The sequence below is a fragment of the Myiozetetes cayanensis genome, unplaced genomic scaffold (assembly GCF_022539395.1).
Source record: "Myiozetetes cayanensis isolate MyiCay16 unplaced genomic scaffold, myiCay2020 scf10, whole genome shotgun sequence".
NCBI classification, from domain to species: domain Eukaryota; kingdom Metazoa; phylum Chordata; class Aves; order Passeriformes; family Tyrannidae; genus Myiozetetes; species Myiozetetes cayanensis.
In genome coordinates, this window is record NW_026086605.1 from 18184018 (window position 1) to 18200000 (window position 15983).

At 43.3% G+C, this 15983-nt stretch overlaps 2 protein-coding genes across 2 annotated transcripts in view; both read left to right on the forward strand.

Moving 5' to 3' along the window:
- Positions 1 to 4690, forward strand: LOC126653298 (bone morphogenetic protein 2-like). The gene is made up of 5 exons (XM_050340855.1): positions 1 to 295; positions 418 to 557; positions 1124 to 1240; positions 2413 to 2614; positions 4242 to 4690. Exons 1-5 carry the CDS (start codon positions 1 to 3, stop codon positions 4688 to 4690), a joined length of 1203 nt encoding a protein of 400 aa, XP_050196812.1.
- A 10406-nt stretch (positions 4691 to 15096) lies between these two features.
- DRGX (dorsal root ganglia homeobox) overlaps positions 15097 to 15983 on the forward strand; it is a 15721-nt gene continuing 14834 nt past the window's right edge. The window contains exon 1 of the mRNA XM_050305213.1: positions 15097 to 15130. Within this exon, the coding sequence (XP_050161170.1) occupies positions 15097 to 15130 (34 nt within the window). The remainder of the gene's footprint in view (positions 15131 to 15983) is intronic.

Here is a 15983-nt window from a genome sequence, read left to right on the forward strand (position 1 = left end):
ATGGCGGCCCGGCCGCCCTGCCCGGTGCTGCGGCTGTGCCTGGCCGCGCTGCTGAGCCTGCGGGCGGCCAGCGCCCTGCCCCTGGCCCCCGGCCCGCGGGGCGAGGTGCAGGCGGCGGCTTTGCAGCGGCTGCGGGAGGTGTTCGACGTGGAGGAGCTGCCGCCCGACGTGCTGTCCCGCAGGAAGCCGCCGCAGTTCATGGTGGATCTCTTCAACAAGGTGGCCGACGCCCACGGCATCACCCGCGCCCCGGGGCTGCTGCAGGGGGACGTGGTGCGGAGCTTCGAGGACAGAGGTGGGCCGGGGCGTGGATCCCCGCGGAGGGGCTCGGCCGACGGCACACGGGCAATGACCCGGCGGGGTGCGTGGCTGGGGCTGCCGGGTCTGGCGAAGTTCCTAAACGAGGGTCTTTTCTAGCTCACGTGGACCAGCACCACTTCTACTTCGACATCAGCGCGATGGAGAAGGGCGAGCAGATGCTGAAAGCGGAGTTCAGGGTCTTCAAGCTCAGGATGACACGCGTGTCCAGAAGGTCCGACGTGAAACACTTCTGCAAAGTAAGTGGGGAAACAGGTAAACACTTAATTGTGCTATACCAGTGTCAGACCTATCCCAAGTCATACCATACTTTTCTGGGATTTGAGATGTTTCCAAATTCGAGTAGAACTTTATCTGCCTGAGCTGTTTTGAAAAATAATAATAGCAATCGGGGATTCCTAACAGAACAAGGCAGATCAGGATTCTGATATTCAGTCTGTGTTTTTCTGGCAAAGAGCAGGATGGGACTTTTTACAAACCTGAAGACAAAGATGTGGAGAAACTGAAGACTTTGAAGCTATTAGGTATTCAAAATAGAATAGGAATGGTCAGGATATTTTTCTGTAGAATCAAACAATTTGGCATACTGCCTCTGAACACATCTAGAAGTAGATGTATGTAGTGATAATTGTTTTCTCCGTTTAACTGTCCAGTCCAAAACCTACTTTTTGCCTTGTTTAGAATGATAGTACAGAATTACAGCTATGCTGTAGCAGAAATGTGCATAATCTTCATATTTCTTGTTTTGCTGGTAGAACAATTGGGTTAATTTCTTATTAGTTTTGTTGTATTGCTGTTAATCAAGGTGGAAGTGTATGAGCTCCTGGAGAGTGGAAGCAAGCCACAGAAAAAACATCTCATTGCGTCAAGATTATTGTCCCTGTATACAGAAGGCTGGGAAGTCTTCAATGTCACGCAGACAGTAAGCAGAGAAGTCTGACTTCACTTTATTTCTAAATCTCTTAAGGTGACAGCTCATAACTCCAGCATTGCCATTATGCTGGGGTTTGTGGTCAGTTCAAACTGAAGGACAGCAGCAGGGGGAGAAGCTTTCTCTCTACCCTTAAAAGCACACCTGGTGCTACCTGAATTAAAGAATTGTTTATATGCTGCTAGCTGCACATGCATGGTGAGAATTGAGTAACCCAAACCTAATCGATGGAGGGACATGAGGCCAAGCATGTCCTTGTGATACAAGCAATAATGCATTAGGATTTGGCATTGATTGTGTTCTAAAAGTAAGTTTTCATTTCTTCTTTTTATCCTGGCGACATTTCTATAGAACAGTATGCTTCAACGTTGTGTTTCTGGAATTTATCATGGTTGGATTGCTTTTCATTTAACTTCCTCTGTTGACTTCTTTATTCGTTAGCTTCAGGATTTGTTTTGTAGATATCCATAAACTGTAAAAGTAGTTGGTGAATGCCTTTCCATAGCAAAACAAAAGTCACACGGGGTTTAAGAGAAACATTTTTGGGGGTTTAAAACTGTACTCTCTAACAGTGTTTTTTGTTGCCTAAGCTTTATGATCCGACTGAACAGCATGCTTGGATGGTTGGTCAGATTGCATCTTAAGTCATGATATTCCTGTTTAAGAATGGCCTGGCCTTATCTATTAGTGTGTAATTATAACAATTAGATAAGAAAATGTGCTTGATTGCAAGGTAATTTCTTCAAATGCCACGTTTGTTAGATTTAAATGGTCTTAATGGTATGGAAAGTCTGGAGGGTTCATATTACTGTGCTGAGATTGCTATTAAAAATAAATTTCTGGTGAAAGTCAAAGAGTATTTATTTTAATATTAATACTTACACTCATTTGTTCACTGGTAAATTCTCTGAAATTAATTATCTTACTGTAAATATAGGTTTGGGGTATGCATATGCTATTTTTAAGTTTTTAAGTGCTGAGTTACTAATTATTAAACTCAATAGACTCTCAGCTATACAGTTATCTCACTTCTGTCATCCTATATGTCCTTATACTCTCACAGCTTGTTGCCTGATCCCTTTTCCTAATATAAACACTGGTTAATCATAATACTGTAATAGGAATATTGAAACAATATTATTTCATTTCCCTGTCACTACCAGGTTTCCAGGTGGGTTGGAAACAGCAGATCAAACCATGGCTTTTTGATAACAACGACACATGTATTCAACAATAGAATTGAACACAACCTGATTAAGTTTGCCAAGAGCCAGGACACTTTGCAGGAGAGTAGAAATGCTCTCCTTGTCCTCTTCACTAACAGTAACAAACGGAGGTCTCTCAACTTTGTACTGTCCTCCACAAGTAAGTTCACTCGAGTTTTGGAATATGAACTGTCTGTTCAGCTTCTTTTACCTCCTGCTACCTCATGTGTACCTAACCGCAGTTATTTATTTGCCGTGTTGAACACGTTTGAAGTTCAGCTTTGTCACTGATCAGAGTTTGATTTGATACTTCTTGATAGTAGGTCACTCGGCATCTTAAATTGCCTCTCCCATGAGAAAAACTGGGTTTGCAGGAAATGTTCATAAAAGCCTAAGGGGAATCTACTTTGTTTGTAAAGGGATGGGAGTTCTATTTTTTTAAGTACTATTTATGTTGGTTTTGTGGTGGTGAATATTGTATGTTAGGTTTAGACTTAAAAATCTTGGAAAACTTTGTGAAAATGCTGGTAAAGTATCTGTAAGTAGAGTTTTTAAGTGTAATTTTCAAGAGTGAAAGAGGTTGTTAAATAAGCAATTTGAACCTCTCTGTACTTGGTTTGGTTTTTAAGCACCTATTTAACTTCGGGGACTAATTAGCATTGTGACAAAAGGCTGCTTTCATCAACGACAACGCCCTTGTGCCTTAAATTACAAAACAGTGTCATACCTCTCCCACTGGCCTTCCTGTAAAACCAACTCAGGCTGGATTTTTAGGGCCTGATAAACGCAAAGAGCAAAAGTTGGGAGGAGGGGCAAAAATAATGCAGTTCTGGCTTTGCAAGCTTTTCTGATAAACGATCGTATTTGCATATCAGAAAGAAGCTAGGTAGGACTTGGATCAATATTAAGAAGTAGATAGTGAAATTGATTAAAAATAAAAATGAGATTGGCCTGTTTATTTTTGTTTTCCAAAGAAAAATTAATAATGAAATCCTAGAGCCCAATTTAATGAGCATCAAGCTCTACATGGGATACTGTGCCAGGACTGAGAAATTTCTCAATGAAGAAACTCCCTAGACCTGCCTGTTGTTTGTGGTCAGTGACTATATAGATTGTTCTTCTACATATCAGTGAGTTTCAGCTTCCGTAGATGGATCTTGAGGTCTCCTTGGATCTCAAGGCTTCTCCGAAGATACTTCAGAAAGCATCCTATTGTCAGTAAGCTTTATTCCTTAGCAGAGTTCTGTAAACTTGGTGGTGATTTTTTCAGATAAAAAAATTGAAAAATAATTTTTTAAAATGTTACTTTACACATTACCAGGTTACTGCACACTCCGTTTTGCAAATGTATGGGTTGAGTTTGTGGGAGAATACTGGAGAGAAAGAGGCTGTATCTCCACCCTCTGTTAGCACTGCTCAGCATAATGTGTGTTGTAGGAGTGACTGTGTGAAGACTGTTTATACCATTCTGACCAGATTCATCCCTGAAGAGGGACTGTGGAGTTCACAAAATGTATTTTGTAGATCATTGAATTTTTCCTTTGTATTTCTGCTGAATTGGGGTGCTTTTTTCACACAAAGTTAAATGCAAGATTTGGCAGGTTTGGAAATATGGCTGAAATGGCAATTGAATGCACACCCCTTCTGGTACGTTCACAGGTCAAGTGTCATTTCAAAATCTACTCTGAAGGCTTTGATGTAGATTTATGGAATATACTTTCATGCAGAATACTGTACTTACTAAATGAATTTCACTTGTGAAATATTAACACACAAATTCCTTTCAGAATCAGAAATAAACCCTGACAAAACTGATGCTTCTCATGTGCCTCATGAAACTGATGTCATCAAAAGCAGCAGTGCAAGCATGGACAGGAGACCTCGAGCTGCCCCAGTCCCTTCTGCCAAAGGCCAGGTAACAGCATGTCATCGAAGGGAACTCTACGTAGACTTCAATGCTATTGGCTGGTCAGGATGGATTATTTATCCAAGTGGATACAATGCATTTTATTGCAGAGGATCCTGTCTCTTCCCTTTGGGGGAAAGTCTAAATGCAACAAACCACGCTACAGTTCAGTCCATCGTCCATACACTGAAACTGTCTCAAGATGTCAGCACGCCCTGCTGTGTGCCAGATGAACTGAAGTCCCTCAACCTTCTCTACTTTGATGACAAAGAGAATGTGGTCCTTAAAAATTATAAAGACATGGTGGCAACAAGGTGTGGTTGTCATTAGCAGGACCTCTTTTAGTCTGCATTTGATGTGCACCTGGATTCAGTTCCCCATTTGTCACTGAAGATACCAGAGGAGACGGCATTTCACTTTACAGGGCAGGAGAGCCAGAAACTTGCCTGTGCTTTAAATCCTTCTCCTCTCACCATGGCTCTGTGGAAAGGTGGCTGGCTTTTAAAGAGTTGTGGACTTCAAGACCTCCGTGGAGAACTCTTTGAGTGCCTGTACACCAGAGGAAACAATTAAAATCAGGAACCTCCTATGTGAAGGAGTTGAAACAGATCAAGTCAACTGTTCAAATTAAGGTCTTGTTCTGTATATTAACACTCAGAATTTTCTGTGATTTAACAGGCACGGTATCCTACCTCAATCCAGGATGGGGTGCAGCTTGTCTTAGTAACACAACCTTAATTCAGTTTTGGCTGCATGATCCAGTAGGGATGTACACTCCTACACTGAGCTTTCAGGGTGTTTTCCCAGAGCTCATCTAGGAGGCCTCTACCACCTGCAGATGATGCATTACAGGGAAATGCACTTTTTGCCCTGTGCTTTATGCAGCTCTACCAAATGCAGAAACCTCCTTGTAAGTCCCCAAGGTACTTCCTAGCCAGTCTGATGGAACACATGGGTCAATATTTGTCTGGGAATCAGCATATTTGGTTTCTAACTCAGGGCTGCAACTCTGTATAATGAAGGGTCAGCCAGTCCTTCTGTAAAATTATTCTCTTCCACCATGGTCTGCTGTGGCTGTTCAGCTGTGTGGCACCAGAGATTACTTTTGCGTATTTGCACAGTGGCTGTACAGTGAGATCCTAAGCTTGGGTCAGAATACTCATAGTTTAGCAGGAAGAAAACCATTAAGCTTTGGAGGTCCATGGCAACATGGTGGCTGATGGCCTGGTCCCATGTCTGAGGCAAATTTGGTGGAATATACTCACTGATTCCTTTCCATTCTTCCTTGAAGAATAGGACATAGACTTGTAAGCAGCCCCTTGAGGTCTTTCAGTCTTGCTACAGGTAACTGGCCCATTACAGTTCCTCAGTCCTTTATCCTGATTAGGTTTCTTGTCTCTATTAATCCTTAAAGGAGGTTGATTTCTCACAGAATATGACATCTCCCATAGGCAGAAACTTCATGGAGATTTTTTTTTTACTCCAATGATACTTAAAAAAAAAAATAAGTAATGTTTTTCTTTCTGTAAATACTGATGTCTATAATAAATTTATTTTATTTAAAACCCCAACACTTTGGGTATATTAACTTAATCTGTAATATAAAATGTTAATTTTTTAAATAAATGTAATGTGACATTGGTGTGTTCTGTTTGTTGTGTTTGAACCTCCTCCCAAGAGGCCTGAATCAAATACTTCTCCAGAAGAGAGGACATTCCCAATGGCTTTGGTGGGTACTGTATCAAGTCCTCTGATTCTGTGTCAAGAAGTATATAAGCAGAATAAATGTGTTTCTCTTCAGGGAGGATTCAGTGATTATTCCTGAAATGAAAGCATCTTGATCCGGGTATATGGTCACCCTGGTGAAGTGAATGCAAATCTGGTAGCAGAGTGGTTCTAACTGCTTCATCAGCCACACCCAGCCATGGCTGGGCAATTGGCATTGGCAAAGGGACCTTGGAAAGCTTAGAGGGTCGTAAAGGATCACATTTTACTGGTTTATTTCCCAGGCTGCTCTTTTGGTTTTTTTCCTTATCACTGCAGAAGTACCTGTGGTGTTTTAAGTCTGTAGGAACCACACCTTGGGAGTGGGAAAATGTATCTACAGTGGGAGTCCAGACAAGGTCACTTTTGAATGGTGACACCTCAGCTGATATTATCTATGCTGCTTTTGGTAGAGGCCCTAAGAACTGAAGTTTTCACTGCCAAGTAATGCTGGAAGGACAGCATTTGGAGCGGACAGGCAGAGCCAGTTTCTGTGTCCAACATACTCATCTTCTGTCCATGCATGACAAATACTTCCAGCACCATCAATTGTGTATCAGCTTCATCCTTCACTTCTTAACCCAGAGAACTGTTCAGTTTTTTCCTAGGATATCCTAATGTGTTTCTTCTTGTTTTAGAATCCAGGAAAAAAAATAAAAAGGAAAATTTTCTATTGAAAAGCAAGTATGATTAATAAATAAATGATAGGCACACTGAATATTAGCTAAGATAGTGCTGCCCTACAATAGGTGAAATATACACAGCCGAACTAGGAGCACTCAGTAGTTTTGCACACATTAAATTATTTTTTTTCTGCGCCACTCAACATAGTCTCATTATGCCCCATTAAACCCTGATAATTAAAACAAAATATATTGGAATTGTTTATCCTGGACTTTGTAAGGAAATGAGGTTCATAATAATGCCAAGGGAAAAAATTTACACTACACCACAACTTGTAATTAGAATAACAATTAAGCACAAGTAGGCTCCTTTTTTGTTGCCTTTTTTGTTTTGGTTTGTCTTAGAATAAAGGTGAATCTTCTTCTTATTCATTAACTGAAATAGGTAAGAATTCCAAAATAAGAAATTCTACACATCGGAGTCTTGGTTAAATCATATGTTTAGGTGACACACCAAACAGCAACAGCGAGGGGTTTAGAGGGACTAGGAGTTGTCTCCAGCATGGCCAGTCTGAAAAAGGATTGATGACTCAAACTGAGCATTGTTATACCATGTTGCACCACCGCAGCAGCAGGAAAAGGCAAGGCTAGTAGCAAACCCTGTTGTGATGCATCGTACCAAGACCAATAAGGCTCTGAAGAGCTGTCCATGTAAAGAGCAGAAACAAAAAGGAATGAGTGCAGATCTTATATTCAGGCTGCCGCCAAGAACATCACACCCCAGGAACTGAAATTGGGAGATATGCTGATGAAGATCTACATGTTAAAGGACCAAGAGCATTGCATCATCTCTGCCCTGCCTCCAGCTCCAAGCCTGAGGGCACAGCCACAGCGAGGGGCTGCCTGGGCTGGAAGCAGAATGCCCTCAGCCATTCGTTGTGGAGAATCTGTACAGTGCTCAGCCCTGCAGCTCGAGGGCTGCTGGCTCCAGATCTTTGCATCCTCTCCACAGCTTGGGATCAGTGTGATGCTCCTCTAGCAAATAACACAGCTCATGTTTCCTACCCACAGGCACATGGAAAGCAATATTTCAAAGGGAGAACGACTCAGACAACCTTAGAAGAGAATCCAACCCCATGGTAAAGCTATAGGGTTATGCTCAGCCCCACGACAAAGCATAAAGTCCAATTTGGAACTAAAGTGGTCCGTGCATGTGAGGTATGTGCAGTCACACTGTACTGCTTAAGGTGGGGACACCACAAAACCTGGCCCTGACAACACTGCAGTGAGATGGCAGTGGGGTGTCGGTATGCTATGGGAGAGAGCTAAGAGCAAGGAGTACAAAATTCACGAGAGTGGTCTCCTGTTTGTAGAAATGTTTGTTTTAAGGGATTCCTGTGACATACCTTTCACAAGGTATAGATGACAGAAAGTACTTCTCCGTTCTGAAGCAGGAGGAGGGATACACTGTGGATGTCTGGGGATGGGTAAGGCAGAAGGGATGGGCTTGGGGAAATTGGTCTGGGATGGTTTCCTTTGGTGGGGGGAGATAACTTAAATGTGCCTGCCCTGAGGACACTGGAGCACAGCAGTGCTGTAAGAAACTGAAAAGCCTCAGCTCTACTCTGTCCACTCTGCAGGCTTGAAAATGCTTCTCGATGTGAGGCATTCTGTTTGAAATGCTTGGTCTTTGTTCCAGACTGTCTGGGGTAGTATAGTTTCTTGTCCTCGGTTGTAGAAAATGGGGAAATTACTTGAAAGACCCGTGGAGGTAGTATTTATTCACAGTGATGGAGTTTGTCTCCGGAAAGAGAGGAGTTGCTGGGTGCCTGTGATAAGTTCCAGGGCTTTCCCACAGATACCGAACCCTGTGGACTATCACCGGTCCCTTTCAGATCACCCGTGCAAATACAAATATGTATACATGAGCCTTCTTTCTTATGTACACACCCAGGTGCACATGCGTTCATGTTCAGAGGCATCCTCATTCGTGGTTTCTCCAAATGATGGTGCAACTTATCCATAACCAAGGTGGAGTGCTCGAGCTAATTTGAGAACATTGCCACATTCAAAAGGTGCATTTCAAAGGCTTTGTGCCAAAGTATGTCACACCTCAGCCACTTCTCCCCTTCTGGCCTGGAGTGCAGCTCAGCTCTAAGGAGAGTAGTTAGCAGGTGTGAATTTGCCTTACCCTCGGTGAATGAGACAATTGTGCATTAAAGCAGCTAATAAAACGTTTTCTTTCTTCCTACTAGCTTTATTGCTAGAAGCCATTAACAGAATAAGGGGGACTGCTAACTTTCTATTCTCACAGGATGTGTGTGCTTTAGATTCATGCAGATACTAACCGATTCAGGCCTAGATCACAGCCTGTCTTATTCTGGAAAACCAAATCTGTAGGTTTTGCCTGGGAAAACGGCCTGATACTGAGAAGTGATTGACCCTTAACTGAAACCATGATTTGGTGATGTGTAAATCTAGGCCTTGTGACACAAAGCAGCGTTATGGTTTAAACCCCAGCACACTTGTTCAGATCTACTCACAGAAATCTTACTTGGTTAAATATCAGATTAAATTGAATTGTCAAGCAGCACAAAACCAGTGTTAAAAATCAGTATAGACTCTGTAGTGTGATCCATATCATAATCAACTATTTTCAACCAGGGTTGTTTTGCCTCATCAAATCCTGGCATAGTCCCAGCCTGTGCTTTGAGTCACTTCAAATGGTAAACATAGGTTTGGTAAACGCACAGCTCCAGGTAGAGGACTGATGACACTCAATAAGGCTCCTGACAGACTAATCTTCTGTGCCACTAGAGGTGCCACAAGGTACCTTCTTGTTTTCCATGGAAAGGGAAGGCAGGTGTGGTTTATGGGCTGTCTTCTGGGTGTCCACACAGTTCTGGCTCTGAATGGAAACATATAGTTCTCTTAGACACAATCCTGTATAGAGAATGGGAGTGAAGCTCTGTGTGTACCCTACAGGAAGGTTTTTGTGACCTGGGCTGAATGAGCGTAACACTTGCAGGGACATAAACCCAAGAGGTCATGTGATCAGGCCTGGCATACTGAATGACTTCTCAGTGCTATGTAACTTGCTATTCCTGTCTCATGCACTTCCTTTGCCATGTCATGAAATTTCTGTCCAAATCCATCAGTTGCTCAACCCTTGCCCAGGCTTTGATTAGAGACTTTCCTCTCTGATGTTGCAGGTTCCTATATCTAAGGGTCATGTAATTGCAGTCCAGACATCAGCTCTCAAATAAGAAAATATATACCAGTATATGCATACCAGTCTATGCAGTCCCCAGTAAAAGGGGGTGGGAAGGACAGGGAGGGAGAGAGAGAGAGAGAGAGAGAGAGAGAGAGAAGGCTTGCTTTCATTTTAAGTGGGACCATGAAAGTAAAAGTTCAATAACCAGAATGCATTTGCTTTGTACATTTTAAACCTGCTGCAGCTATTGTAACCAGCACATGCAGTTGAGTCTAATTGCTACTTTGCAGCTTGACCTAATTGATGCTCTGATTTGCAGCTACCTACCTCTATGAGCCCATGTTTCATTACATTTTACCCTTGCTCCTGAAATCCTAAAATTCCCATGGGGATAAATAGACTACAGCGATCCATAGCTTTTGTGTGTGAACTGATAATTCTTTCTCCCCTGTAATTTTCTTTCATCTACACACGAACAATGAAAATACAATGGGTTGACAAAGAGATTTATTAGTTACCCCAAAATACTCCTTATTTAGGCAGGTATAAGTCCTTTCAACTCTCTGGGAGTTTTATTTAAATTCTGAATGAAAACTGCAGTGATACAAAATCAGCTTAGAGATATTTTCATAACCTAATTGGGGTGTTTATATTACAAGATTATATTATTCTCAGTCTCTGCCCATAATTGCAAAGAAAAAGTTCTTTGGTGAAGAATGTGTCAGTAATTTCCATGGAAAATGATTTAAAGGAAAGCTTTTGAAATATGGAAACCTCATGGTTTTAGCTTTAAATAAGCACTTCAGTCATCATAAAAAAAACCTCTAATGTCTCCTGCAGCTTTGATTTCAAACACGTCACATTCTTCATTAAAGCAATCATTGTTAAAACAGAGGGACATAAAGCAACATAGGATTTATTCCTTCATTAAACTGATGATCCGTATATGAAGCCAATTAACATTATGAGTCTGGTGAACATCAAGTGTAAAGAGGTTACAGAAAATTAAAAGCAGTCACCTTGGTCTTTAGATAAAGAAAGAACACTTTTACATTATAAATTATAAGAGTGTCCAAGCGGGACAAATCGGCAAATTTGGTTAATTGGAAAATACATTTTACTGCACATGAATTAGGGTAAAATAACCTTTTAGCTGCTAGCTTTTTTCTGTGGTCAGGTATTGAGAATCATGGGAAAGAATGTGTTTAGACATGGAAAGGCAAAAGACCCATTTCATCAAACTGAGCCTTTCGGACTTTCTTGAGTTTTACGAATGAACCCCTCAAAGCTCAGTGCTCTGAAGGAAAATGTCCATTCAGTGATTTTGCTCATCAGTTCAGCCCTAGGTTTTGTCGTCATGGGTGAAAAATGAGAAGAGGTGTGTTTGTGTGTGCAGTACAGGAACAGGTCTGCTGTAAGACAGACACAATCAGCAGAATGTCCATCCAGAATTATATTTAGTTGGGCTTTTTCTTGCAGACCTAGTAACTAATATTGATGTCACTCTAAGTAGTCAAAGTAATAATAACAGTAATATTAATAGTAATAATAACAGTAATAAAAATTAAGTTTGCGAGAGAGACTTTAAAGACTTTATATAAAAAGGGATTTTTTTTTTTCCCCTGAAATATTCTAGCTCTGTACATTATTTCATTCTACAGCTTGTTTTTAGTACTTGCCTTTGGCAGCTGGATGAGAGGAACCGCCAGAGAAACACGGGCCACAGTCCCAAGCAAATTTACTGCGTATTTTTTCCACTGTGGTACCTAAGCTTCGCAGGAAAGCGTCTACTGCACGGAGGGACCCAGAAGCAGCCCTGCCAGCAGCCTTCCCCCGGAGCAGGGACTGGCCCCGGTGCGCCCAGCGGGCGGTGCGGGCCGGGGTGCGGGAGGAGCGGCGGGCGCTCTCCGCGGTGCTGAAGCGCCGCCGCCGCCCCTGGGCTCCGGCCGCCCGAGAGCAGCGCCCAGGACTCCCCTGCGCTAACTTTTAATTATGTCAGCCCCACGTTTCGAGCATTAAAATTAAACAGACATGGAGCTGGAGAGGGGTGGGGGATTATATATTGCTTAGTTATCTCCTTGTTTTGCAGCTGCTGCTCCTTGGGAGAAAGTTGAGCCTCGGCCGGCTCCGGGTCCTTCTGTTTCTATTTAAAAAACAGCGACTTGGAGCATTTCCCCGTGCTCCATTCCGCCCTCTCCACCTCCTGCAATACGCTGAACTTGCAGGCTTCAAGCTGCTGGGGAAAGTGAGTCTTGGAGCCAAAACAGCAATGTAACCCCTGACTAGAGCAAGGCCTGAGAGCGCCATAATGAAGTTATTATTATTTTATTAGGGGTTCTTATGATAAAACACTCACTCCTCACTTCTCGATGTCCGAGAACAAGGAAAAGTCACTTCTGTCTCTGTGCAAAGGGATCCTACAGTGCTGTCCCTGTGTGGATTTTAAAGCTCAGGATGGAGAGGCTGGCAGGGGAGATCCACACAGCACCTCTGGGATATGTTTTCTTCTTTTTAAGGTTACTTGACCTAAAGCTTATGCTGCTATTTTAAGGAGCTCACTCGGCTTCAGAACACTCGTCTTTGATCTTGCACGGTGCTGTAGAAGCCATCTCAACTGGTACTATGCTTTGCTGTTCAGAGACTTGCCTGGATGGTAAGTCAATATCTGTTGTCAAACAAAGATATTCATAAAAATGTTTATGTTCATGTGTAGACATGTAAATATATATATATAAACACATGAATCCTGCTTACTAAATCTGTTACTAGTGTGATAAAATTATAAGTCAGCAGATAAGAAAAGATCAGATTGATTTGGATCTCGAGTACAATTAATTTTTGCCTTTCTTTGCTAAAATAATGCTTTGCAGGGCTGAAACATAACTTCAACTTGAATATACATTAGGGGAATTTCCACATCTATGCCTAGTGTGAAGGCAGATAGAGCAAGTGATATTTCTAAGGCTTATTAGTGTTTATATAATGAGATTATATGCAGAATAACTTTCCAAAACCATCATCTTTTCAAACTCTCTATTTCTGCACCTGTATTGTCTGTATCCATCTCCCTTCCTCTGGTATGAATGTGCTATGTCTTTAAACTCCCATCAGATCTAAGAGAGCCTGTGTAGATTTGCTCACCCTTCCTGCACAGAACATTACAATGTTTATAAAATATTAAATTTGTGTAGTCTGCCGGAGAAGCAATTGTTCCAAAATAAAATCAGCAGTCTAGACGAAACATAGACACCAGAACTTATCAACAGTTGTCTGACTTACATCTTCTGATGCATCTTGAGTGGGTCATAATACCAACTTTATTTTCAGTGGTGCATAAATTAATTACACGCATTTAATAACCAAAATATCATTATATTCCCCCTTTAATATCATAAAGGCTTTACGCCAGGGAAGCACTTAATGTGCAGGGGGCCATAACAGGCTATTATCCTTGTGTAATGCTATTACAGAACCAATTATGCGCCATTATACTTGCTTTTTTTGCAGTTTATGTGATTTGATCCAATCCCGCGTCCCTGACTTGAAAATTTCATCTGGGTACTTTAAAGTCTAATTTTCACCCGGGCTGAGGCAAGGGCCATCTCTCTCCGCTGAGCCTATGTCTCGGATGCATTTTAAAAGTAATTGCGCAGGGTCCCGCCGCATATCATTTGCAGACGGGAAGCGAGCATAAATCCAGAGACCCCTCGCTGCGAACAAAATCAAACTTTGCCGTGGTACGATCGCTTGGAAAGGCGAGGCGTGTGCAGAGCGGCCCCCCAAAACCCATCCGGCGGCAATTACCCGGCGCTCCGGCAGCCCGGGGTGCGGGCGGCAGGGCAGCGCTCGGCGCGGCGGGACCCCCCGGCCCCGCACCCCGGGGCACCCCGGTGCGGAGGGGGGACACGCCGGGGGCCGCGAGCCCCGGAGCGACCAGCGCTCAGAAAATAATGTGTTGCTGCCGTTCACATTCCTGGCGTTTGCTGAGAAATGACGGTTTTTTCTTTTCATCCTTTCCACCCCCCCTCTGCTCTGCACACCACGTGGGCCATTTGTAGGGCCCAATAGACCTATCCAAGTTACTCACTGTAGACAGCGCTGGAAATAATCAGATTAAGGCCAATTATGCGTGAGATTATAAAGGCAAGTGCTGAGAGGCAGAGCATGCTGTAGACAGATATAAAGACATCTGGCCACTTCCAGAACTCCACAGAGCCCTTCTGTCTCTGCAGCCAACAACTCACAGCGCCTTATTCTAGAGCAAAATACCCCCAAACCTTACTGGTGATTTTTACGTCTGCTCGGTTTAGGTATGGATTACTATATTCATTTGACTTCTGGATTTTTTTTTTTTAATGACTGCATATAAATTTGAATAGTTGTTTGGTGTGGATGTTGTTGTTTTTTATTTTTTTTTTCTTGCCGAGGACATCGGTTTCCAACCCGAACACCGCTCCCAGTGTGTTGGATGATTTAAAAAGAAGATAGTTTTTAGGTTTTATTGCTGTTTCATTTAGGCAGAATAATTTAGATTTTTTTAAGCGGTTCTACAAATATCTTTTTCTTTATATGATTATTTGGTCCGGAGAGGAGTATTTGAGATAATTAGGTAGATAGATTAGATAGATAGATAGATAGATAGATAGATAGATAGATAGATAGATAGAGATTGAGTGAGTGAGTGAGAGTGAGTGAGAGACAGCACTGTGGCTGGATAGATAGAAGAACAAGAGAGAGATAATCTGCTATTAGGGGGAGAAAACAAACAAAGTTTTACTGATTGTGATTACTGTGCGCCTACCACGGAGTCTTCTGCCTTTGGCTTTTTCAATTCTTTGCAGAGGGTTAGGCATTACTTTCTCTTCTTCCTCTGGGATGGGCTTTAGGGTTATCAATGAGTTTCTCCAGGTGTTTTCTTCTGGCTATTCACCTATTCTATTCTTTCCTTCTCTGTCTTCAGGTCTGCAGGAGACACCTCGGCGGTGCGTGGAGGTGCCCGACTGGGAGCTGGTGCCGGTCCGTCGGTGCGGGGGGAGTGCGGGAGCCCCGCGCCCCGCGGGCTGGCCCCGGCCCCGGCCCCGGCTGCCGGCGGGCTCGCAGCTGCGGGCAGCGGGCACCCACCCAGCCGCAGGGCCATGTTCTACTTCCACTGCCCCCCGCAGCTAGAGGGTGAGTGTTGTCGCAAAGAGACGTGTAAGTACAAGAGCTGAACTTCGAGGGCTCTGTGTGTGGGGGGGCTCGGGGGGTTACGCTGGAGATGGAGGGAGAAACTGCAGTCTGACTTGCTCCAGGACTGTCGGGTACAGATAAGTGCTAGGATATGATGTAGATTTATAAAGACCACTAAATATCATCCTTTATCTTAAAAAATCACAATCCTCTCTCCCTCCCCGCTCCTGGCTTTCCTCTCTTGTCAGAGGATGGAAAGAAGGATTGCATGACTTTTTTTTTTTTTTTTTTTTTTTAATTTGATGCCTGCTGGAAAGGCCTTGGTTTTACACCCCCACCCCTGTCATTTTGCCACCTGCCTCCCCTCTGTGGATAGCGATCCCGCAGTTGAGCCTCAGGCTACGGCAGAGATGCTTTTCTCCCCTCCCAGCACAGATGTTGGTGTCATGGCTGTAATCGGGACACTTTCAGGACGTGGTCACGCCTCCTCCCTCCAGCCAAAGGGACCGCATAAATCTTTAATACTATTTTACAAACAGTCTGCGGGAGGATGGGGGAAAACGAGGCACGACTGAAAAATTTAAAAAAGGGGAAATAAATACTTGGAAGGACGTTTTTCTTTGTGTTATTTGTCAGAGGCTTTTCTTTATTTATTATTATTATTATTATTAGTTTCCTTTAAAAAAATATGGCAGCCGTCGGGATTTCCTCGTGTCACCCCCGCAAATGCCCATGGCCCTCTGAATCCGCTCCCTCCCGCCAGTGCTCGTAGTGCGCGGAGCATCCTCGGGGCCGCGGCCGCGCAGCCCCAGCCCCAGCCCCGGGCGGGCTGTCCCGCCGTGCCCGAGCGCTC

Excerpts from the sequence above, each read along its gene's own strand:
- LOC126653298 (XM_050340855.1), top strand. The coding sequence starts at position 1 with ATGGCGGCCCGGCCGCCCTGCCCGGTGCTGCGGCTGTGCCTGGCCGCG. Across the intron at positions 296-417 it reads GCGGAGCTTCGAGGACAGAG|CTCACGTGGACCAGCACCAC; the intron begins GTGGGCCGGGGC and ends GGTCTTTTCTAG. Across the intron at positions 2,615-4,241 it reads CTTTGTACTGTCCTCCACAA|AATCAGAAATAAACCCTGAC; the intron begins GTAAGTTCACTC and ends AATTCCTTTCAG.